Genomic DNA, 25,158 nt, shown 5'->3' on the forward strand with positions numbered 1-25,158 from the left:
AGCAAAACATATGAAGTAATTTGAGTTTGTCTTGGACACTCTCCCACTGCAGCTTTAGCAGATAATTAAGTAATTATCCGATAAGATGGGGGCCTTCCTAAGAATGTTCATATTTTTAAACAAAACAGGGACAGAGAGATTCAGATGCTGTCTACTCAAGTCCTGTTTCTAGGATGGGCCCTACACTACTGCTGGCTAGCTCAGAGAAATAGAAGCCTCAGCAGAAACTGAGATGAAGCTGCTAATTCCCAAGCCTGTGGTCCCATCCAGAAAGCCCTCTGCCAGCAGAGTGCCTACCATGATGAGGATGTGGAAAGGTGGGGATAGAAAAGCAGTCTCTTTACCACACATGTACATAAACTTCCAGTGTTCACTATGCAGTTAGCCCTTCCCTCTAGACTTCAATTCTACATAGCAGTACTTTTAGCACTAGCTAGAATTCTTCTTGCTGGGTTTCCTCTACCTGCCTTCTCTAAGACCAGGGATGGGGAACCTATGGGCTCAAGGCCACATGTGGCCCTCTAGGTCCTCAAGCGCGGCCCTTTGACAGAATCCAGTCACCGTTCTGAGAAGTCTGGATCCAGTCAAAGGGTCGTACTTGAGGACCTAGAGGGCCACATGTGGCCGTGAGACTGCAGGTTCCCCATCCCTGTCTAAGACTATCTATTTGGTTCCAAAGGTCAATCCTTGGAATATTGTTACAGTCCTGTAACAAATGAGGGCTGGAAAAGGAACAAAAGAACAGTATTCACAGCTTCCCTTCAATCACTAGATCTATTATCACACTTTCCATCCTTGCATGTGGCTTGCAAAGTCCAGGCCTACCTCTTCAACCTAGACTTCCTGCTAGCTTATCTCCTTGATGGATGGCTATAAAGAAAGCTCAATATTTAAGTATATGTAGCCTCATTTCATCTTATATAAACTTTATATAAACTACTTTAGTGTTAGGTTCTGATGAAGTAACAGTATCTGGGAGTCCAGATATCAAAAATTTATATCGAATAATGAGTGATGAAATCAGAATCAAATCTTTAAATTTTTTTGGTGTTTTTCATGGGGGGGCAGGGTGTAGTGGAGTTTAGGCCTGGAAGGAATAAAAAAAAAAGTACTTATTAATGTGAATAGATTAAAAAAAAAAACCCAATGAGTTGATTCTCCAATAAATGTTCTTATTAGCATGCAGGTACTCACATTTGATGGCATCTTGGTAGAATTCTCTTGCTGTCCCTCTTCGGAGGTGCATTGTTCTGCTTTTGGTGACACAGAAGAACATATTTCAAAGTCAGTCTGGCCCAAATCTTGCAAGTACTGGTAAAGTGGAGAATTCTGAAAGAGATAAAAAGAGAAGTGGCACTAAGAGTTTTCCAAGAGTTTCGTTATTTCCCAGAAAAGACTGAAAACCTATGTAAGAAAATCAATATAACTGCAATCTTCAGCTGCTGGCAACAAATGATTAAGGATGAAATGGTTAAGTAAACCTATCAACTGAAAACTAAAACAAAGAAAACACGCCAGTAAAAAGGATTGGCTTTATCCGAGTGAAGGCAAACATTCAAGAGTTTTAGGGTCCAGTCTCAGAAGCAACATTACATCAGGTGGAAAGAACCCTCGCTGTACTAAGAGTTGGGGGACTCAGGGCACATGCAGGGTCTGACATTTGCTTAGCTTGGATACTATCTGTAAGAGCACTGAAAGAGTAATAATGGCACCACCTGCCCCAAAGCTTTATAAGGATCAAATGAAATGACTGCTTTATCAACTATGGAACATTAAAAATATCTCATCATACTCCATTCAACTCTGCTATTTGTTCTCACGTGCCCAAGCTCCCCCTTTAGAGAAGCCTTTTTCTATAAAGAACTCTCTGGTTTCAAAAAACACGCTGTAGAATTTAATAAATTATAGCTGCAGGGGAACAGAAAAGGAACCACTCTTGAGTACTGCATTAAAAAATGATTTTGGAGTCCTAAAGAAAACTCTCACATTAGTAGTAGGCTATTTTTTTTTGTTTGTTTGTTTAAAGGCCTTGGGTCCCTGAATATACAATCTTTTTTTGCTCCTTTGCTCCCTAGATTTTGGTCCCAACAGAACACATTTGGTAAGAGTGTGTATCGATCTTCTTGGGTTTAAAAAGATTGTACAGACTACTACATATATATATGTACACACATATACATATACATATACATACATACATACATACATATATATATACACACCTGCATGTATGTACAGACATACACATGTATATATATGGTATGAGTCTATGGTATTATTTGAGAAAATGTAAAACTTCCTATGAAAGCATATGGAATTAAAATGAAGAGTTCAATATTATTGTTTCAGCATACATCTAGACATATGGATATACCCTTCATTCAAATAGCATTTTAAATTTAGCTTCTGGACTTCTTTAAACCTCAGACGATAGTGGTGTCACAAACACCCTCTAACACCTGACATGGCATCTGCTTTGCCCTCCTATATCAACTTCATTTGGGAGCATGGAATGAGGCAGTAACTAGACTAGCTCCTATCCTCTTCATTTCCAAATGGCAATTTTTTATGAATTCAGCCTAGGACAGGCCATAGGGGCTGTGGTGTGTATGACTGAGTCTCATTTCTTATCTGATTCTGAGGAACAAGAGAGACTGGGCTGATTTTGGAACTAAATTCTTCAGATTTAGTTAAGTCCAAAGTTAAGTCACTTTTGGAGCTGCTACTAACTGAACCAAAGTAGGGTACCTGATCAAACTGCCAACTCCTTTCCTCGGTGAACTCCATTTCGCATCAGACCAGCATCTGATACTTATGGGCTCTCCTCTTATCAGATGTAGCCATACATTATGGAGCATTCTAACGGTCTAATCTTTTCCTATTCAAGTCATTCTGACTTCTCTTAGATACAAAGCCTGGTAGCTTACAGTACCGAATGTAGCTTTTAGGGCTACAAAGCATCTGGTACAATTAGGTTGTGAGAGAAAAAGCTATCAGTGAAAACATCTTACTGAAATCCTGGCACCTCTGCTGCCTACACACTGGACCTTCCTTTGTAAATGTAAGCCAAGAACAATGGTGCTATTACTTAGTCTACTGAATTTGACCTGGAAATTTTGGAAAGTGGATAGTGCTGCTTTGGTATAGTCTTTCTTAGAGGATAAAACTGGGATGATCCATTTAAATCGGAAGCCACTCCTTGGGCTTCCAAATTCACTTGGGAACCTCAGTCACCTTTTTCTTTTCTTTACTTTTCTTTTCTTTTCTTTTCCTTTTGCTAGGATTGGCAAAAGTAATTTCCTCAAAGTGCTTCTTCTGCAAAGTTTTGGATTTCCTGTTAGACATGGCTTATTTTTTTCCTAAACAAATTATTTTACCCATCAGGGCAATCTTAGTGCACTTGGCAACTTCATGATCCAGATGAGTTGTTTTTGTCATTTTCTGGTACTATTGTTGGTATTATGTATGTTTTCTCTCAGCTGAAATTTACAGGAATAGTGAGCCACAAAGATTTCCTGAGAAGCTCCCACATGCTGTGTATGAGGTTTCTTGTATTTCTTTTGGCTGAAGTGGTTTTCTCCAATTCTACCAAATTATATTTTGACTCCAATGTTCATTTCTCAAAACAACTTTAACTAACATCTGCAGTTCTACTCTTTGTGGACTTAAAAACCATCACTAGCTAACAAGAGGAGATCATCTCCTCCACTCCAACCTCCATCTCAATCACTCCTCCAGCTGTCTATGGTAAACAGAAAATGTTTAAACACTTCAGCACTTCCCTGACCCTTACCTTTTCTATCCAAGTAGCTGAAGTCCTGCTACCCTTCCTCCTCAGCCACCTCCCCCATCTGTTCCTCTCCTCGCTTCTCTCCACATGCTTTCTCCCTCCTTTTCCCTCTTCCATCCATCCTTCCTACTGTGGTAAGACTAATCTTTATTATGCACAGATACTAGTTATGCTACATCAGTTCAAAAAATTCCAGTGGTTCTCCGTTTCCTCTGGAATAAAGTCCAAAGTCTTCTCTGCGCATGGTCCATCATATCCCGGCACCACTTCACTTATCTCCTATCACTCCCCTCTATACACTTTAGATTGCAGCCAAATTTGACACATCTGTAGACCCACTGCTCATTTTTTGTCTCCGTCTCTTTGTTCAGGCTTTATCTTGTGGTTATAGCATCCATCCCCTCCCCTTTCATCTCCTAAATTCCTCTACTTTAAAGCTCCTCCAGGAAGCGTTCCCTGACTCTCCCTTGTGCTCCCTAACCTCACCTATCACTTTACGTGGGTTCTTATGCACTTAGGTAACACTGTGCATAACATCTGTGTTTGTTTCCTTCCCCTGGCTAGATTACGCTTCATGAGGGCACAAACTGTGTATCTTTGAAAAGTTCTACCAATGCCAGTGCTCAGCATAGTTCTCCGCTCACAAGAGATGCCTCATGGTTCTTAAATATTATTGGAGGTTTGCATTCTTTTAAAAATCAACAACCCCCAGTAATTTCAAAGTGATTCGAGGTATAAAAATGTAAATTACATACAACTTATGACCTCATACATAAAGGCATACTTGGAACAGTCATTTAATAGTCATGAGCCTTTACTTTTCTTTTTATTTCTGATGTCTAATTTAGTAAGGGCTACATATCCAACTTTATAAAATAGTAATTCTGCAAATAGTAAGATTTTACCTTGAGTCTTGGAAAAGGTTGAACAATATAGAGTTCTTTGACTAACAAAGTCCTTTCCAGCCCAGTTTCAGAACACAAGACACTAAATATAAATAGCAAAATCAAATTCCTGGCTCCAGGTTGTCGATAGTGACTATTTTGTGCATTTTCTACGACAAACATTCATACTTACACAAACTTTAAATCCTATAGCAAACAAGGATAAAGCTCACATTTTAATCAGCATTTATTAAATACCTATGAACGAGTTATATTATATTATGTTAAATGCTGATGTGGCAAAGATGGAAAATTAATACAATTCCTGTCTCTGAGGCATTTACACTCAAGTGGCAATAGGTCATGCAAGAAAAAGCCATAATACAAATTAGAAAATGATCAAATGCATAAAAGCAATCTGAGAGACTCAAGGCAGGTAGAACTGCTTGTATGGAAGGAGTAAGAGGGTGGTGGAATCAACTTAGATGTCCTATTGAAATTAGGGCTTGAAGGAGAAGTATTTGAGTGGGCAGAGATGGTCGACTTCTAGGTTCATTAGATCATGAGCTCCCTGAGGGCAGGGACTGGCTTTTGCTTCTTTCAGCATCCCCAGTGACTTCATAAATGCTGACAGGCCAGAAGGAAAGCAATAAACACAAAGGAAGACAGATAGGGAAGGGCAGGATGAGATTAGGTTAAAGTGAGCAGATTGGAAGTGTACAAAACAGGGGGCAGTTAGGTGGCACAGTGGATAGAGCACTGGTCCTGGAGTCAGGAAGACCTGAGTTCAAATCCAGCCTCAGACCAAACACTTGACACTTACTAGCTGTGTGACCCTGGGCAAGTCACTTAACCCCAATTGCCTAAGGAAAAAAAAATGAAAAAAGAAAAAAAAAAGAGTATATGAAACAAAGAAGGGAGGGTGGGCTGCCAGTTGGGCAACACAACTCTCTCCATATAGGGCAGGCCTGGCCAGGGGGCCGCTTGAGGCAATTCCAAAGAATTTCCTCCACATACAAAGGATGTTTTCCTCCACATTTTTTGCAGGCCACCCCAAATCAAAATCCTCTGGCATGCCACAAGAGGCCAGAGGGTCATAAGCTGCTTGCACAACCTGCAGCTCTGGCATAGGGTACCATACCCTTACCAGAGGGTGCTCTGCCCAAAAGAATGTAAATTTTGGCCTCTGAAACTTTTTTTTTTCCCCCCTAAAGGACCAAGCCTTAAACACTCTGGCTCTCATTGATTGGCCAACAATAGGTCCCAGGCCAAGCCCCGATAGGTCATTGTTTGGGCCCTGACTGGGTCAGAGTGAATGTAAATAGCAATTGTTTCTGTTTTCCTCAGAAACCTTCAGAGTCTTCCCCTCCCAGATTGATTTTTTTTTTTTTGGACTAGGTAAAGAGGCTGTTCTTTGCCTCATTTCTTACCTAGTCTTAATCAATGAATGGGCTCTGCCTCAGTCAGATTGAGATCTGTTAATGACCTTAGCTTAAAAAGGCCAAGGTCACCCACTGCATCCAGGACCATGTCACCTCATCCTTATCTATATCTCACCACTGGACCAGATGGCTCTGGAGGATAAAGTGAGGCTGACAACTTTTCACAGCCCTCCCTCACTTAAATCCAATTCACTTGCATGTCAAGGCATCACCTCCCTGATGTCAGATGTCATGGTCCTCTTCCAGAACGAAGGACAAACAACACCACCACCAACAAGAGTTTGTATTTCAAACCAACCTGGCTTCACCAAGAACAGATCAGGATAGATCAACTTCATTTCCTTTTTTGACAGGATTATTAAAGTAGTGGATGAGGGGAATGCTGTGGGTATATAATTTACCTAGATTTCAGCAAAGTTTTGATCAAGTATCTTATGCTACTCTTGGTTCAGAAGATGGAGAGATAAGGACTAGACCAGAAGTGTGAATCTCCCAGCATTCCTGGACCAGTGAAAACTTCAGAGTGAAGGCAGAACCAGATTAAAATGTAATTGGGAACTGATTAACAAAATAAAAATACAACACAACACAAGTAATGTTAATTTGTGGTTTTCTAAGTTGTGACGAATGCCAACAGTTTGGTTCCCACAGGATTGATAAGAAAAGAGGACAGGGGGAGATTAGGTTATTGATTAATTGATTTCTTGGTCTATTGGTTCACACAAATATGTAAACAAGATAAAGGCGAGAATGGGATAATATAGGGTGAAGCCCCCTCAGGGGAATGAACTAACCCCGACCTCAGTTACTTTTCATACTTATGACTGTTGAGAGACTGCACTCAGATGCCTTGCAGCACATTCTGGCTAAACCGGATGTTCCATGTGGCTAAACCGGATGTTCTGGTTGTGCAAAGAGACCACTCCCCTCTAACTTGTTTCGAACTTCCTTCCCTAGAAGTTAGAATTCCACGAATAGATTGTGCCCCTAATATACCCAGCCAGTGGGTTGAGGGTAAGGGGGTTAGGGCGGGGACACTGTGGATAGGGTCTATATATTCTGCTTTACAAGACACTCAAACACACACCCTGGCTGGAGCCATCCTGAGCGAATACTGGGTGTGTCCTTTCTCATGAGAAAGCAATAAAACTCCTTTTTGCCTTTCTTAAGAAAAAGTCTCTGATTTGATTATTCTGGGGGTCACAAACACCCCACCCAAAGTTGATATGCGCCTGCAGAGGGATCCATTTCTTATTTGAGTTTGACAGCTTTGGATTAGACAATAAACATATCAGATGAATTTTTAAAAGAAAAAGAGCTTGTATTTTATTTGGTAGAGAAGGAACTGAAAAATGTGTGTGTGTCTAGGTGGGTTAACATCCACCAACAGCAGGCACAGGCTACTGAGAAAGCGCAATGCTGCAGAATCTGGGTCAAACCTCAAATGCCCAGACTAGCCGTGGGATCCCGAGTCCATGAGTGGCTTCTTCTTCCCTTTTCATCCAAGATGGGGAGTGAGAAGTTTGATCTGAGCCTCGGAACAGTTTCTCAAAGCTCCAGGGTTTGTGGTTTGCCTGAGGCAAATGAAAGGGAAGGGGTGGGGGATGGGGGGTTTGGACCTGACCTTCACGCATCACGTGAAGGAGGACACATCTTACAAATTAATATTTTTATTTCCTTCACACAAAAAGGCAAGGTTTTTCCTCAGTAGAGCGCAGCATTGTGAACCAAGAAGCTGATTGGATAAATGGGCATCTCTGGCCCTGTGACTTTATCTTCTAATTGGATGGTCCTCCCAGAACCTCCAAATTAAGGAAGAAGCCCAGGCCAAAGATATCTTCATGCCTCTCTAGGCTTGTCTGTGGACTCATCTCCTCTGGAACTTTCTATACCATTCTCCATTCCTTCACCCCACCTCCCCTTTTCAGATCCCTTTTATAAGGGGTTGTCTTTAGGGTTCTATTTGCATTCCCAGGGCTTAGCACAGGACCAGGCACCTAGTAGCCACTTAATAAATGCTTCTTGACAGCTGATACCAAATCCCTAGAAATGTAGGTCATCACCACCCATAAAGGGCAGAGCCCACGTGGCGAGTCACGGCAGCTGCCAGAGGCCGAGAATGGCCCTAGAGCATCCCCTGGTGTTGGGTGGTACACCTGACAGCTTATCATTGGCACAAGCCCCTGCCTTCATACTGGATGAAATAGGGCACTGGACCATACCAGGAATAGTGTGTTCAGTCCTAGGTGCCACATTTTACTAGGGGCAATGAGTGAAAAGATTGCTGAAAGAAAGCCAAATTCTGAGTAATCGTAAACCAGTAATGATCCTTGAGAACAGATAACACATATGTTCTTCATGGCAGAATGCTGTAGATGTATACACTGTCAAACACCATCTTGAGTGTTTTTGCTTAGCTGCTTTTGTTACAAGGAAAATTTCATTCCGCAGGAATTAAAAAATATTTTTTTTTAAATTAAAAAAGGATACTGACAAACCAGGATGCACCCAGGGGAGAACAATCAAAAGGGTAAGAGGATTCAACCATGTTGTATAAGACTGGATAGGGAGTTGGGGATGTTTAGCTTGGAAAAGAAAAGACTTAGAGGGAACTGAACAGCTTTGTTTGTGTATTTGATGGTTCATCTTGTCCAAGAGGGATTAGATTTGATCTTATCAATAGTAATAGGTGGAATGTGCAGTGGGCCAGATTTGGGCTCATTCTAAAGAAAAGTATCAAGACAGGTGATTTCTAAAATCTGATTAGTTGGGAGAGCTGAGAGCAGTAGGAAGAGCTGAAAAGTAATTGGATTCTGCTTGAGGGCCCCTCACAGTCAACAGCTGTGGACAGCTTCTGTTTACATTAGAGTTTTTGCAGGAAGTTACTAATTGACAAAGGCATTTACGCAACTTAATAATAACAAGCTTTTCTAAGAAGAAAAGGCAGGAAGTCTGTGAATAAATAAAACCTTACTCAGGAACCCCACTGACTGAGTCACCCACACTGCAAAGAGGTATGGCAGGTGGCAAGGGCAGTTAGCCATGAAAATCTGGCACAAGACCTACCAACAATAATGGCAGAATAGTGAGGATCTCACTTCCAGCTAATGTGCAGGGTGAAAGTCAGTGAGTGCCAAGTAACCACTGCGTATCTCCCAAGGTACTTTCTTAAGAGAAGCTAAAGGGGCTGTAGGATTGCTACACCTATTCCAGTTCACAATGGAAAATGAAGGGTTCGTGGAGAGAATGGCAGGAGTGCTTCAAGGTAAAAACAGGTGAAGAGAATCTGAAAAGGAGGCCTGGGATACTGAGGAACCTGGTACCTAGGAGAAAGGACAGGCCCACTAAACATCTGGAGCTAAGCATCTGGTCTGAGGCTCTGTCTTCGAGTGGAGAGGGAATGGAGGAGTGGATCTCAAAGGGCCTGTCATCAGTGAACAGTCAGAAGAGAAGAGCTGTGGTGGTTGGCAGCTCCCTGCTACAGATTCCAGAGGCAGCCACTTGTTGATAAATAACTGGAAGTTCTCTTGTCTTCCCAGGGCATGGAGTCAGAATAATGTAGGATCTCTGGAGATTTGTCAAAAGTGTGGGCCTGAATGATGCTGACAGAAGAAACCTAGGGAACACTGCTAGAGATTCTAAGGCCTGGAAAGAAATGAGTATTTTCACAGTGCAGGTGGTATTCTCATCACTGAAGGCAGGTCCTCCAAAAGAGGAAGAAGATGAAGGAAGTGAACATTTCTTGGAAAAGGGGGTCACAACCATGTATTACTCGTTAAGAGATTGGATGAAGGAAGGTAGGGAGTTTGAACCTGTATACTTATCTGGGACGAATGAAGGGGGGGGGGGAGAAGGGGTTTAAACAGAGGCTAAAGATTTGCTCATATGTAAAATGGGGATAATAACAGCACCTACTTCCCAGGATTGTTGTGAGGATCAAATATGGTAATAATTGTAAAGACAGCATAGTGCCTGTCGCATAGTAAGTGCTACACACGTTAGCTATTTTTTAATGATTTAAGTAAAATCAGTGAACTTGGAATAAGGCAGGGAAACAGAAGTGAGGAGGGGAGTGAGTGTGGAGATTTCAGGGATCACTCTAGACAGAGCAAGCAAACCTAATCACGGGACCAAGTGCTGACTTAAAAGAGGAAAGAATGAAAAATAAATAACAAGGAAGGAAAGTAAAAAATTATGCAATTACAACATTAAAGGTAGGTCAATTAAACTCCATAAAATGAAAACAAAAGGTAGAACCATAAGAAGGCAAACCCCAACAACTTGCTGCATACAGGAGATTTTTTTTTTTTAAATTGACAGTTTATAACAGAACGTATGAGATGCTAGAATAAAATTTGCTGTATCAGGAAATTTCAAAAAAGCACAAGCAACAATCAAAATTCACAATGTCAAGACAGAAACAGGTTTAGAGCTGAAGGGATCCAGAGGTAGCAGGGTGGAGGATAGAGCTGGATTTGGAGCCAGGAAAACCTTAGCTTGAATCCTGCATCACGCACTAGGCAGGTGGCTTAACCTCTCCTATTCTCCATGTTCTTATCTGTAAAATGAGGGACTTTGCGGCCTCTACATTTACAGCTGGACTAATCTTACAAAAGGATGAATAAAAAGAAAATTACAGACCTGAAAGAGCTTCCAGACAAGTTAGATTAATTTTCTTAGCCTTTTTTCTATGAATGTTTGACAGAATTCTTTAAAAATCTGTCATCACCTGGAGTTTTTATTTTGCTCATTCATGGTTTGCCAGATCTTTCTGATATTAGGTTATTTAAGGTCCCTCCTTTCTTCATTTGATAATCTGAGGTTTTTTTTGGTAATCATCCATTTCCTTTAAATCTCAGTTTTGTAAGCATATTAGGAAATAGAATTCTATCAATATTTATATAATAATTGATACTTAGCCTAAAAAAACAATTCACAATAATTGAGAAAGAAGGAACTCTATCAAACTCCTTTTTATGAGACAAATATGGTGCTGATTTGGTTCTGATAGAAAGGCAGGGTGCAGTAGTGGCTAGAGAATCAACCTCAGAAACAGAATGACTTGGATTCAAGTCCATCTGTGACAGTATTGGTTGTGTGGCCCTAAGCAAGTCATTTACCCTCTCAGTGTCCCAAATATCTCAATAAGATTAGAAATTACAGAACATGCACAACACGTACTGCTTCCTTCTATTAAGCCTTCTATGTGGATGAAATCAGAAGTACAGACCAGCCATGACACCCAAACTAGGAATGGATAAAGTTGAAAAAGAATTATAGATAAATCTCAATAATGAACATGGATGCAAATTTTTTTTAGCAGAATACTAGCAAAAAGACTACAGTAATGATAAAAAAAAAATTCACCACGGCCTTGATTTATGCTATGGATGCAAGGATGGTTCACTACTAGGAAAATAACAAAATGAATCACATAAAGATGTTTAAAAACCCAACAAAAACCATATGATTAAATCAATAGTTCCAGAGTAAGTATTTGATAGAAGACAACACTTTTTATTGAAAAAAAGATATGGAATAGCCTTTTTTCATATTCTAAAATATATATATATGTATCTAAAACAAATGCTTGCATTATTTGCAATGGAAAAAGTACCAGAAGCTTTCCCAGGAATTGGGGGGTAGAGATGGTGGTCATCAAGGTATCATGCTTCCTCTTCCCACAATTCCTTGACACAGCTCTAGAAATGCTACTGTTAACAATATGACGAGACAGAAATTAAATACCTGATAATGTCAAAGAGCAAAGTTATCCCTATTTGCAGGTGGCATAATGGTTATCAGAGAAAAAACTTATCAAGACAATTAAGAGCTTCAATAAAGAAGCAGGATACAAAATAAAACGGTCGTGTGTGTGTGTGTGTGTGTGTGTTCCTGTGTGTGTGTGTGTGTTCCTGTATGTGTGTGTTGTCTCTGTTTAAATGTCATCTCTCTGAGAACAGGAACTGTCACTTCATATCACTAGCACCTAGCATAATGTCTGGTTCATGGTAGGCATTTGATAAATGTTTACTCACTGTCTGATAAATGCACAAATCAACATTTCTAAATAATAATAATAATTGTTGTTGTTTGTCCTTTGTTCCTTAATATTTAAAACAAAAACACAAAGAGATGACGGGAAGAAATGATATTCAAAATAGCTACAAAGATATAAACTATCTGGAATTCAATCTACCAAGATACACTCAAAACTTATACAAATACAGTTACAAAACACTTGACAGAAATAAAGACAAACAACTGGAAGAATACTGTTCATGCTTGAGTTGCACTAATGCAATAAAAACTTGAATATGCTACTATCAAAAAGACAAAGCCTCAATATGCTTAGGATCAGGTCTATTTGGGTCACACTATTATGTTTCATGTAATTACAAGGAGAGTGCTCTCCCAAACCCAAACAGTGACACCATGCAGAGAGAAGTCTGAGTAAACATATGATCTGGTAGCTTTTGCATTCTCAGGAGTGAGAAGGGAATTAGTTCTGGTTTGGCAGCTTCATGTAAAATGCTACAGATAAGATGGAATTGTTTCCTCAATTAACCAACCAATAAGCATTTATTAAATACCTCCTGAGTCAGGCAGAGGCAGTAGAACATAATGGATAGAGTCACTTGTAGAGTTCCTTACACTTTGATGAAATCATAGGTTTGGTTAAAAAAAAAAAGTACCAGGGCAGGGGATAGAAAGACAAACAAAGCCTCTGCTTTCAAGGAGGATACACTATATCGGGGGAGACAACATGTAGATGTAAGTATGCACAAGACACATGTACCATGAATTCAAAGAGTGGAGAAGGAAGTCGCCCAAAGCTGCAGGAGTGATTAGGAAGGAATTTACATACAAGATGAGGTTTACACTGACTTATGAAGGAAACAGAGACTGAGGTGAACAAGGGAGTGCACGGCAGCTACGGGAGATAGCCCAAGAAAAGGCTTGGAGGTGGGAGTGTCATAGCATATCTTGTATGAGGAACACAAGATGGTCAGTCCACCAGGACCACCAAAGACAGCAAGAGAAGCACCACTTCAAGAAGCCTTTTATAGGGCCAAGAACTGTACCTATGATTTCATTTTTAGGAACACCTTTTACAAAGGCAGTTAAAAATAGAGTTAAAAATACAGTTTGAAGTACTCTAGAAGGAGAGACCTTAACAACTGCCAATTTTTAAACTGCTTCTTTTTCTTATACATCTCAGATCAAAGAGCTTTCAGGTCTTGTGTCTCTTTCTAAGCTTGGCCCCATGCAATGGGGCCTTGATTCCCGTTTGAGGCCTTAATTCCAGTTTGAGGCCTTAATTCCTGAGCTTCAGGCAGACCTCCAGGTTGAGGCCTTAACTTTAACCTTCTACACTACCTTACTGAAAGGCTGATTTAGTGTCATACCAAACTACCAAAGGGTTATTTTATAGAATTCTACAAAAATAACCAAAAAACCTCATTCAAAGGAACAAAGGTCTAGAACCTTGAGAGAGAGAATGCGGAAAAGGGGAATTAAGAGGCTACTTCAACTTAAACTCTAATATGAAAACAGTAATGATCAAAATAATAGGTCCTTGGTTAAAACTGTTTTTAAGGAGATAGGTGGGCTGGACTAGATAAGAAAAGCCCAGAAACGAGAGACCACAGCAGGCCCATGTTCCATGAACTTAAGATTATAACCACCTATGGACTCTTCTGTCTGACAAGAATTGCAGGGAAATCTAAAAAGCAGTTTGGCAGGTTTAGGTTCAAAACAGCCCTTTATGCCATATTTCAAAATGTATGAGAGCCCCACATATAAGAGGAAATGTTATAAGAAAATTCAGAGGTAGATGGATAAATTAAGGGGATGGATAAACAGGGGAGACTGTAGTTTGTCCTTCATTCTCAAAGAGGACCATGATATCAGGGAGGTGAGACAAGTGAATTGGATATAAGTAAAGGAGGGCAGTTCTCACTTTCTCCTCAGGAGCCATCTGGGTTGAGTGGTAAGATATAGATCAGGACAACTGGAGATGGCCCAGTGTGTAGTGGCAGACCTTGGCCTTTTTAAACTAAGGTCTTTAACAGGTTTCAGTTTGAGGCAATGCCCATTCAGTGATTAAGGCTAGGTAAGAAACAAGGCAGAGAATGGCCTCTTTTACCTAGCCAAAAAACAAACAAAAAAAAAAATCTATCTAGGAGAGGAAGACCAAGGTTTCTGGCCAAAACAGAAAAAAATTGCTCTGAGCCAATCAGAGCCCAAACAATGACCTAGTGGGGCTTGGCCTGGGACCTATTGTTGGCCAATCAAAGAGAGCCAGAGTGACTTGGGTTTAAGGCATGAGCCTTAAAAAACAAACAAACAAACAAACAAAAAACCTAGCCTGTAAACCCCAAGATATCTTGTGAGGTTTCAGGGACAAAAATTTACATTTTTTTTGGGCAAAGCACTGTAGGTAAGGGTATGATACCCTATATGGACAGAGGGAAGGAAAGAGGAGAGGAGGGAAGTGGAGAGGGGAGGAGGGTAGGGGAGGGAATGCAGTGGGATAGCTAGGCTTTTTTTTTTTTTTTGGCAAGGCAATTGGGGGTTAAGTGACTTGCCCAGGGTCACACAGCTAGTAAGTGTCAAGTGTCTGTTCTGAGGTCGGATTTGAACTCAGGTCCTCCTGACTCCAGGGCCAGTGCTCTGGCCAGTACTCTACCCACTGTGCCACCTAGCTGCTCCCTTCTAGGCCTTTTTAAGCTAAGGTCTTTAATAGGTCTCAATTTGAGATTACACCCATTCAGTGATTAAGGCTAGAGGCAGAGAATGACCTCTTTTACCTAGTCCAAAAAGAAAAAAAAAATCAATCTGGGAGTGGGAGACCCTCAGGGTTTCTAGCCAAAATAGAAACAACTGCTATTTTCATTCACTCTGAACCAATCAGGGCTCAAACAATGACCAAGTGGGGCTTGGCCTGGGACCTGTTGCTGGCCAATCAGAGAGTCAGAGTGATCTGGGTTTAAAGCAAGGCCCTTGAGATATTCAACCAAACAAGGGATAGAGGCTATCATAAAAGAGAAATTAGACAACTTTGGTTACGTGGAACTAAGAAGATTCTGCACCAAACAAAATCACAAAAGCTATGATGAGAAGAAAAAGTTTTGAGTTGGAAGAAAAAAATCTTTGCATTAAATATATCTGACAAATTCTGACTCTGCCACTTACTACCTGTGTGACTTAACATGTCTGGGTTCAATTTTCTAGTCTGCATAATAAGGAAATTGATTACCTCTAAATCTATGATGCTATGCCTGATATTTAAGCTATGTAGGAAAAACTATAATAAGAAGAGCTATTCCTCAATAGACAAGTGGGATAAAGATATGAACAAATAGTTTAAAAGAAAAATTGCAGACTATCAATAACCATGATAAAAGATGGAACTAGAGGAGGGGCTGTGGGAGAAGAGGTACACTCACATGCTGCTGAAACTGCGAATTAGTTCTGGAAAAAAAGTTGGAATTATGCAAGAAAAGTAATTAAATTTTTCATACTCTCTGACTCAGCAATTCTACTCTGTGAAGCATATACCCAGAAGTCAAAGAAAGAAAGTCCTATATGCACCAAAACATTCAAAGCATCAGTGTTTGTGGGAGCAAAAATCTGTACAAGGTGTAGCTTGCCCATCAACTGAAGAATGGCTGAATAAATGGTAATACAGAAATGCAACAGTTCAGACAATAAATAAAAGGCAAGAAACAGTGCATAGGAAAGATTCAGAGACAGATGGGAAGAGCAAACAGAAACCAAGAGAATGACATGCACAATGACGACAGTGATACAAAATAAGCGGAACTGATAGGAACTTTAGGTGGGGGAAATTCCCACTTCATCGTATAATTCAGGACACATATGAACACTGGAGATAGTCTGACATACAGCCTAGATCTGGGAAGAAAAGGTTTCAAAGTGTTCAAGGAAATGATGGTTAGGTCTAATAAAACTGGACGAAGCAAGCTGGCCCCAAAGTGATGGAAAGCTCTCAATTACAAAATTCTGAAGACCCAACTCAAAGTTGCGATCAGAAAGGAAAGGGAGAATTGCCTAAAAACATATGCAGAAAAATCAGACCAACCTACATTTTAAAAAGAGATATGTATGGAAAATGGAAGCTCGGGTGAGTAACCAAGAATAAATACAAACAAGTAGTGTGATACTGTAATAAGAGTCAGGACCACTAAAGGTTAAGAAGCATCATTAAAATCAACCACCAAGTGTTTATTAAGTAAGTGCTTATAATGTGTCAAGCATTGTGCTGGGGATAAAAACACACAAGCAAATCAATAGCCATGTGAAAAAATGCTCTAAATCATTAGTAATTAGAGAAATGCAAATTAAAACAACTTTTGAGGGTACCACCTCACACCTATCAGACTGGCTAAGGTGACAGAAAAGGAAAATGACAAATGCAGGAGCTGTAGGAAAACAGGTACACTAATGCACTGTTGGCGAAGCTGGGAACTAGTCCAATCACTCTGGAAAGCAATTTGGAACTATGCCCCACATGTTATTAAATTGTACATACTTTTTGACCCAGCTATGTTGCTACCAGGTTTATATCCCAAAGAGATCAAAGAAAAAGGAAAAGACCCATACATACAAGAATATTTATAGAAGTTCTTCTGTTATGATGACAAAGAATTGGAAACTGAGGGGATGTCCATCAACTGGGGAATGGCTGAGCAAGTTACGATATATAATTGTGATGGAATACTATCATGCTGTAGGAAATGATGAAGGGGACAATTCCAGAAAAAACCTGGGAAGATTTGTATAAACACGCAAAATGAAGGGAGCAGAACCAGGAAAACACTTTATACAGTAATAGCAATATTGTAAAAAACAGTCAGCTTTGAAAGACTTAGTAACTCTCTCCAACACAACGACTAATCACAATTCCAAAGGACTTATAACAAAACATGCCGTGCATCTCCAAAGAGAGCGCTGATAGAATCAGAGTGCAATTTGAAGCATATTTTCTTCTCCTTTTTTTGCCTTAAAAAAAAATGGTTAAGGCAGAATTTTATTTTGCATGACTCTACATATTTAAATGGATTTTTTTTCCTTTAAATGAGTCGAAGGGAGTGGTAAGCAGAGAATATGGAATGAAAATGAAGTTGAATTAAAAAAAAAAGATAACAAAACATTTTCTACCCTCAACGAGCTTAACTCATCATCACTCAAATTTTTTCTAACCCTGGATGGTACCAATTATGCTACCTTGCAAAATGAAGGTGTTAATATCTTTCCTTCTTTTCTCTTTTTACTTTTGGTGAGGCGACTGGGGTTAAGTGACTTGCCCAGAGTCACACACCTGGTGTTAGGCGTCTGAGGTCGGATTTGAATTCGGGTCCTCCTGACTCTAGGACCGGCACTCTATCCACCGCGCCACCTACCGGGCCCGTGAAGGTGTTATTTTATAAGAAATTTAAACCACTGAATTTTACACATCTTAAATAGCTTTTTAAAAAAATCACTACACGCAACACTATTCTTAATCCAAACAGTGAGAGGTAAAATGTGGAAACAGAAAGACCAGACGACTTGGAATCAGAGGACGTGGGTTCAAAGTCTAGCTCGGCTTCCCAGGCCCCTCCTGTGGGTGATCTCGAGAAAGGCACTTAATGTTTCTGGGTCTCAGTTTCCTCATATGTAAAATGAGATTAGATAGCTTCCAAAGGTTTCTGCTACTTATGATCTATGATTCCATAAGTAAAGTCTTCTGTACTCCTCAGCCACGAAAAATCTAATCAAAGGATCACAAATCTTCTAACTAGAAGGGACCATAATAACTGGTCCAAGTAAAAGTCTGCACATTAAGAAAATAAAATCTAACATTCACAGAGAGTTGATTCCTACTTTGCCCAATTGCCCAAGAAAATAAACTCACGGCCTCCTGGTCATATCCTTTTTGGGTCCACACACGTTTTTCCCTCTTGACAGTTTCCACTCAATTCTCCAGAACTACTGACAATACAGTAACTAAATCAGAGAAACTCTACCTATATAGTTACAAGGCATTTTCCAGACAGTACCAGAAACAGCTCTTTATTGAAATATTAGGCCATAATTTCTACAACGATATTATACTAAATGACTACATAAGAAGGGAACATGCAAAGGTGTTTTTTTAAAAAAGGCTTTCAAAGGATTACTTCATGTCCTGATCATGCTATTTCAAAGCTCTTTAAATACTTCTATTGTCGACAGCAGCAGGTGGTTTCTTAATGTTTTTGGCTAGCAACTCAATTTTTTGGACTTTCATGTACCCTATCTTATGGCACCATACAATATTATTAACAAAGTGGGGTGGGAGAGGAAGCACATCTAATGATTGACTTTTTTTAAAAAAAATTATTTTTTTCATTTAACAAAAATCTGTTTTCCTCCCACCTTCATTGAAAAATAAATCCACCTAAAATATACATAATCAATTAAATTAATTCCAGTACAGATGATTTCCAAAAAACATAGTCTCAATCTCTAACCTGAGTCTGTCATCTGGTCCTAGGTGGGGGTCACGTTTCATCATAGGACCTTTGTAATCATGGTTCTTAAGTATAACTGACTTCAAAAAAAAGTTGGCTTGAAAGCAGCATGTAAATAATTACAATAGCATATAAACTTTCAAAATAAAGTGTATAGTCAAAGAAAAGCACTAAGGGAACATACATTCAATGGTTTTATGGCAAGAAAATAACAATAAATAACCTAAGCGGTTCTTCTGTCTCTCCCCTGTTCTTACACTGTCCCTTTCTGTCCATTAGATTTAAGCTCATAGGATTTACAAATGGAAGAGGTCTTCTGAGGTCTAATCCAACTTCCTTACTTCACAAACATGGAACTCAGAGCACTAAATAGTTTGTTCAGTATCACAAGCACAGCCAAGATTCAAACTCAGGTCCTCTGACTCCAAATTTAACGGGCTTTTTACTATTCTACGTTGCCTGTTAATCATCATCTCTTGACAATGTAATATGAACACAACAGGAATATGCAGAGGAAGTAATATTATCAATCCAATTCTAAAATTCCTCTGGTAAAATATCTGATGAGAAACCACGATTGATATCTCACATACAGTAACCTTTCTATTACCACATATCAAGAATTGATAGTCTTACTATATGGCTAACTGGAAGAGAGATCTCTAGTTACTTCCTTCTTTTACTATCAGAAAGTCAAAATGTAGATTACTAAGTGAAGAAAGGGAAACAAGATAATGGACAAAAATGATGAGACAGAAAATTCTTGTGATATGGTTGTTTGTGAGACTCCTGGTAGATAGTTATAAATAGCAATACTAAAGCTGTGGCAAGCTACCCAACAAAAGTTGGTTGCCTGAATTCTATTGTTGTTGCCATTTGGCATTTTCTTGGCAAAGATACTGGAGTGGTGTGTCATTTCCTTCTCTAGCTCATCTGACGGATGAGGAAACTGAGGTAAACAGGCTTAAATGACTTGTCCAAGGTCATACAACCCCTAACTGTCCGAGGTCACATTTGAACTCAGGTCTTCCTTGCTCTAGGTCCAGTGCTTTATCCACTGTTTCACCTACAATTTCAGTTGGAAGGAACTTCATGCTCAACAAATGATCAGCCTTCACCTGACGACCTCCAGGCTCCTTCAGACCATGATCTTTTGAGACAGTCCATGCTACTTTTGCTAGGAAAATTTTCTTTACATCAAATTTAAGCGTGGTTCATTGCAGCAAGCACCCATGCTCTTAGTTTTGGCCTCTGGGAATCAGGCAATATTCTCTGCATCATGTAATGTAATGTGGTGTAAAATAAGGTAATTCAAAGTGCCATATTTCAATTAAGGGTTTCTAGATAGTCTTCTCTTCCTTGTGGAACATCAGAAAGTCCTACTGTAGTTTGCTTTTTTGTTTGGAGGGGGGTTAGGCAATAGGGTTAAGTGATTTGCTCAGGGTCACACAGCTAATAAGAGTCAGGTGTCTGAGGCTGAATTTGAACTCAGGTCCTCCTGACTCCAGGGCCAGTGCTCACAGTGTAGTTGTTTTAAACAAATGTTACAACACTAGTATAACAATGTATTTCTCCATCAAATTGTTGCACCTTGAGACCAGAATGTAGCCTTTTGTGTGTCTGCCCCTCTGAAGAGGACTGAGGCTTTGGGATCCTGCCCCACACCTCTATTAGTACATGGAAAGAGTTGTTCCTGGGACCTCCCAAGCAGCTCACTCAGGCACAAACAGTATTTGCAGAAAGCCTTAGCCCCGGCAGAAGTTTTTTTGGTCTATTATAGATCAATAAAGAAGCATTTATTAAGAACCTACTATGTGCTAAGTACCGATACAAAACAAAATCTCTACCCTCAAGGAATTTCTATTATATGAAGGAAACATATGTGCACATATATACAAAACAGAATACAATATACACACAATTGTTCCAGGGGGCATTAGTGACCAACAGGAATGAGGAAAGGTCTCATTTGGAGGATGGTATTTAAACACAGCTTTGAAGAAGGCTAGGGACTCCAAGGGGCAGGTGAGGAGGGAGTGAATTCCAGGCGGGGAGGGGTGGGGGGCCCTGTATATAGTCTCACAAACAGGAAATATAGTCATGCACGTACAAGGCCAATTTGGCTGGAATATAGCCCATGAGAAAGATTTTAAAAAGCGTAGAACGGTAAATTGGAGCCAGGTTGTGAAGGGCTTTATATGCCAGAGGAGTTTATATTTTATCCTAAATATAGGGCTCCTGGAGCTTTAAGCAGAGGTGTTGCATATTCAGACGTATGGTTTAGAACAGAGGGTCCCAAAATTATCTGGCCTACTGCTCCCTTTAAAAAAAAAAATTACTCAGTGCCCTCCTGGAAATCTACTTTCTTTAACCCTTTAAGTTATTTTTTTAAAATTTGCACCAAAAACATAAAATATTTTTTAAAAATGATGCATCTTAAATGTAATAATTTATTGTAAATTTGTGGTTTTTTTCCTGCATTGAAATTTTGATGATGCAATATTGCGTTATGTAACTGTATAGTATCATATTGTAAACAAGTCATCACACGCACATATTCCTGTGGATGCATGCTGGTCTTCCTGACAATGTGCAACACACACTCACTTGCCAACACTTGCCCTTTTTTTGGGGGGGGGGGAATTGGGGTTAAGTGACTTGCCCAGGGTCACACAGCTACTAAGTGTCAAGTGTTTGGTCTGAGGCTGGATTTGCACTCAGGTCCTCCTGACTTCAGGCCTAGTGCTCTATCCACTGGGCCACCTAGCTGCCCCTCCAACACTTGCTTTTTAAGACCTGTCTGCCGACTTGACCACTGATAGGTTATAACTTACATTTTGTGTGCTTATTTGGAAAATAATGTAAACACTACGACTTTAACTCTGTCACACAACAAATGAAACACGTACGAATGGTTTTTCAAGATTTTCTTCTCTTTTCTTTCCTTATGCTTCCACCGCTCCCTTATTTTTATTCAATGCCCCACAATTGCAATTGTACTCCAGGCTACTACTGCTCCCCACCCCATCTTTCCAGTGCCCTACTAGGGGCAGTATTACCCACTTTGGCAAACTATGAATGATCACTTTGAAGTTAGCAAAACCAGAACATTGTACATAGTAACAGCGACATTGTGTAATGATCAGCTATGATTGACTTAGCACTTTTCAGCAACACAATGATCCAAGATAATTCCAAAAGGCTCATGATGGAAGATGCTATCCACATCTATAGAAAGAACTGAAGGACGCTGAGTGCAGAGTGCAGATGGAAGTATACTATTTTTGCTTTATTTTTTTCATAGATTTTCCTTTTGTTGTTTCTTCTTTCACAACATGACTAATACGGAAATGTTTCACACGATTGCACATATCGAACCTGTACCAAATTGCTTACCTTCTTAGGGAGGAGGGTGAAAATTTGGAATTCAAAACTTTATTTAAAAAATGAATGTTAAAAATTGTCTTTACATGTAATTGAAAAAATAAAATATTATTTAAAAGAAAAAAAAGAATAATCACTTTAGCAGCTTGTGTAGAGAGTGGATTGGGGGTGGGAGTGGGAGGGTAGAGAAATCTCTTTAGGTGACTTCCAGCTAATGGAAGCATCCTCACGAGATGCTTCACTTTGGACTCAGCCTCCTAAGTGGTCTATTAGGGAGTGGCATATTACCAAAGTTTCCAATGTGTAGAGGATCCATGGCTAAGAACAGACCCCTTATACATGAGGCCAGAAGACATATGAAATCATCTCTCAATGTCTTATCACACCATTCATTAGGTCACTGATATGCTTCGGAGTTAACACCAGGCTATGGGCATTTGGTAAAATGGAAAAGCAATTTACAATTCAAACCTAGTGGGATTAAAAAAACAACTATATTCCAAGACCAGTTAATTAACCTGATAGGAAGCAAAATCACAAATTCTAACGGTATTAATTTGCTAGTACTCCCTCCAAAAATAATACTTCTAGCCATACTAATAATGCCTACCTGTGAAGTCCCAGGTGTAAAGAACCCCATGGATATTCACACTATTTAGTTTTGTAAAACATTAATCCCCTAAGTTAAATTTAACTGATTTTTGTACAGTACTTCCCCCTGGTCCCCATGGTACAAAAGAAGTCAAGAAAAGATTAAATTTTTTTCAATACATGGCCCTAATAAGAAATCTTTTAATATAAGAAAAATTAGATTGGCATAAAATATGAACAGACCAGACAGGTACTCTTCAGCATTTAAAGTTTTAAACATAATTTAATATTAGCATTGGTGTGAATAATATAATAGATATTATCTGGTACATGACAAAGCTGCTGTCTACAATCATAAGATATTGCATTCTACTAAATGAAATATGAAAGAATACATAAGAAAACAGTATCAGAAAGATATTTAATACCCTTTGTAATGTCAGGATAAAAAATTTATAAATTCAAGCATACCAACACCCTGAAGAAAATAATTTGAAATGGAAGGCAACATGAAAAAAACTAATAACTTATTTCAAAAAATGATAACAACTCACATTTATACACAGTTTCTGCCAAAGAAAACATAAATTAATTATGTAAGTTCATGCTGAATTTGGGGAGATGAACTGCTCATGCTTAGTAGCCACCACTTATGTTAGCAACAGGGTTCTGATGATTGAAGAAATTCCATTAATAAATAGGTAATATAATATTACTCCAACTAGAGGTGTTTTATAAAAGCCAGCCCTCAATTCAAATATCATTTTTCTGGGCTTCTTCTTGGATACAAATGATGAGAAAAATAATACAATTTTTAAAAAGCATACATATACATATATATATACATAGAGAGAGAGAGAGAGAGAGAGAGAACGAGCTTCTTAAAGGAAAACTCTTATAACCTCCAAAATATCTGTAACTTCTGTGGCATGGCCCCTTCTTCCACTGATGTGAATTTAGCCCTTTTACACAAGCTGTGGTGGCCCACGCCTGTGAACGTGGTGAGGCTGTTCTTGTGACGAGGTATAGATGCAAGGTTTGCTGCCCAGCCCCGACGTTAAGCCTTTCAAACTTGGTTGGACTGGCTCAGAGCTAATGATTTGTAGCACAGTCCATAAGAACCCAAGCTCACCCTGCGCAGTCTTCAGACAGCAGAGGAACTGCAGTGAAAGAAAACATCTCTGTCTTCCTCTAGTAAGGTAATTAAATTTGATACTTATAACTGTTTAATTAGAGACGACAAAATAAAGCCCTGAAGGCTCTCAATGAATCAACAAGTATTCATTAAGCACCTAGTATTTGTTGGGCACTGTATGACACGCAGCTGATGCATTAAATGACATTCCTCATTCATACTTGCATTATGATTATGCAAGACTCGATGAAAAATGTGACTAGAAAACTGTGCAATGATTTAACTTTGTGAATACTCAAACCAAGCAAAAATATTAAACAAGAAGATATATGTTCAAAGGTGTTCACTATTGTCAAGTTAAAGTCCTGTATAATTTGGGAGGGAGGGGGTGGGAGAAGGCTTTCCTACTGATGGTGAAACTCTCTAAGGACATACTCCCCTATTCAAGCAAGAGACACTCTACCGATTGCACTGCATAAAATAAAGGCACAGAAACAAGAAGCAGCAGACTAAGTCTGGGCAATACCTCACAAGCCAGTTTTGCAATTGGTGAGAATGTTTTCAAGGGGACACTGGTATATAAGTCTGGGAAGGTAAGACGGAGGCAACTGGGATCAGCTTTAAATGCTGAGCTGAGGAGCTTGTATTTTGGTTTAGAAGGAATAAGAAGTCACTAAGGATTCCTGGGTAGGACATTTTAATGGGTTTTGGGGTAAGTGGGTTATTTCCAGAAAGGCCTATGTTAAAACAAAAGACATCCCTAAAACATGAAAAACATTTCTAAGCGGCTGGAGATTTCACTCTTAAAGCATCAATTCTATAGTAAATCAATTAAAAAGCAATTTAACAAACATTTGTGAAGCATCTGTAACATGCAAAAGTATTGCTCTGGGCCCTGGGATACAAAGATAGTTATATAACTTGCACTTAGAGTTTAGGATCTAGCAGAATCAAATGCACATGCACACCACACACACACACACACATACACACACACACACACACACACACAAACTAATACAAAGGAGAATGTAATAGGTTCAAAAGAGACAGTCAGGAAAAAAAATGTCTGGAGAGTACTGAAGAGAGAAAAACCACATTCAATTCAGGAGCCCCAGGAAGGCTTCAGGAAAGGCATAGCACCAGATCTGGGCCCTGAAGGACCAGAGGGATTCTGACAAGTCCACTGAGCACTTGAGGATGGACAGTCGTTCAACTTGGCTGTAACAAAGAATAGGGGATCATTCAGCGGAGTCCTGCTGTGATGCCTTATCAGAGCAGAGAGGAGATCTAGAAGGTTTCTAGAAGACTACACCAGGGAAGCACCACTCTGGCAGTTTCTACCATGCTGGAGAGCACGTTGCCTGCCATGGAGTAAATGTTTAATGAATGTTTCTGGTTTACTGGCCTC

The 25,158-nt window shown here is 39.5% G+C and overlaps 1 protein-coding gene across 2 annotated transcripts in view; it reads right to left on the reverse strand.

The window, feature by feature from the left end:
* VEZT (vezatin, adherens junctions transmembrane protein) overlaps positions 1-25,158 on the reverse strand; it is an 88,706-nt gene that overhangs the window by 52,837 nt on the left and 10,711 nt on the right. For both annotated transcript variants that reach the window (XM_027855823.1, XM_027855822.1), the window contains exon 2: positions 1,195-1,329. In XM_027855823.1, coding sequence (XP_027711624.1) covers positions 1,195-1,329 — 135 coding nt within the window. The remainder of the gene's footprint in view (positions 1-1,194; positions 1,330-25,158) is intronic.

The sequence above is a fragment of the Vombatus ursinus genome, unplaced genomic scaffold (assembly GCF_900497805.2).
Source record: "Vombatus ursinus unplaced genomic scaffold, bare-nosed wombat genome assembly UNPS02011334.1, whole genome shotgun sequence".
Taxonomy (NCBI): Eukaryota; Metazoa; Chordata; class Mammalia; order Diprotodontia; family Vombatidae; genus Vombatus; species Vombatus ursinus.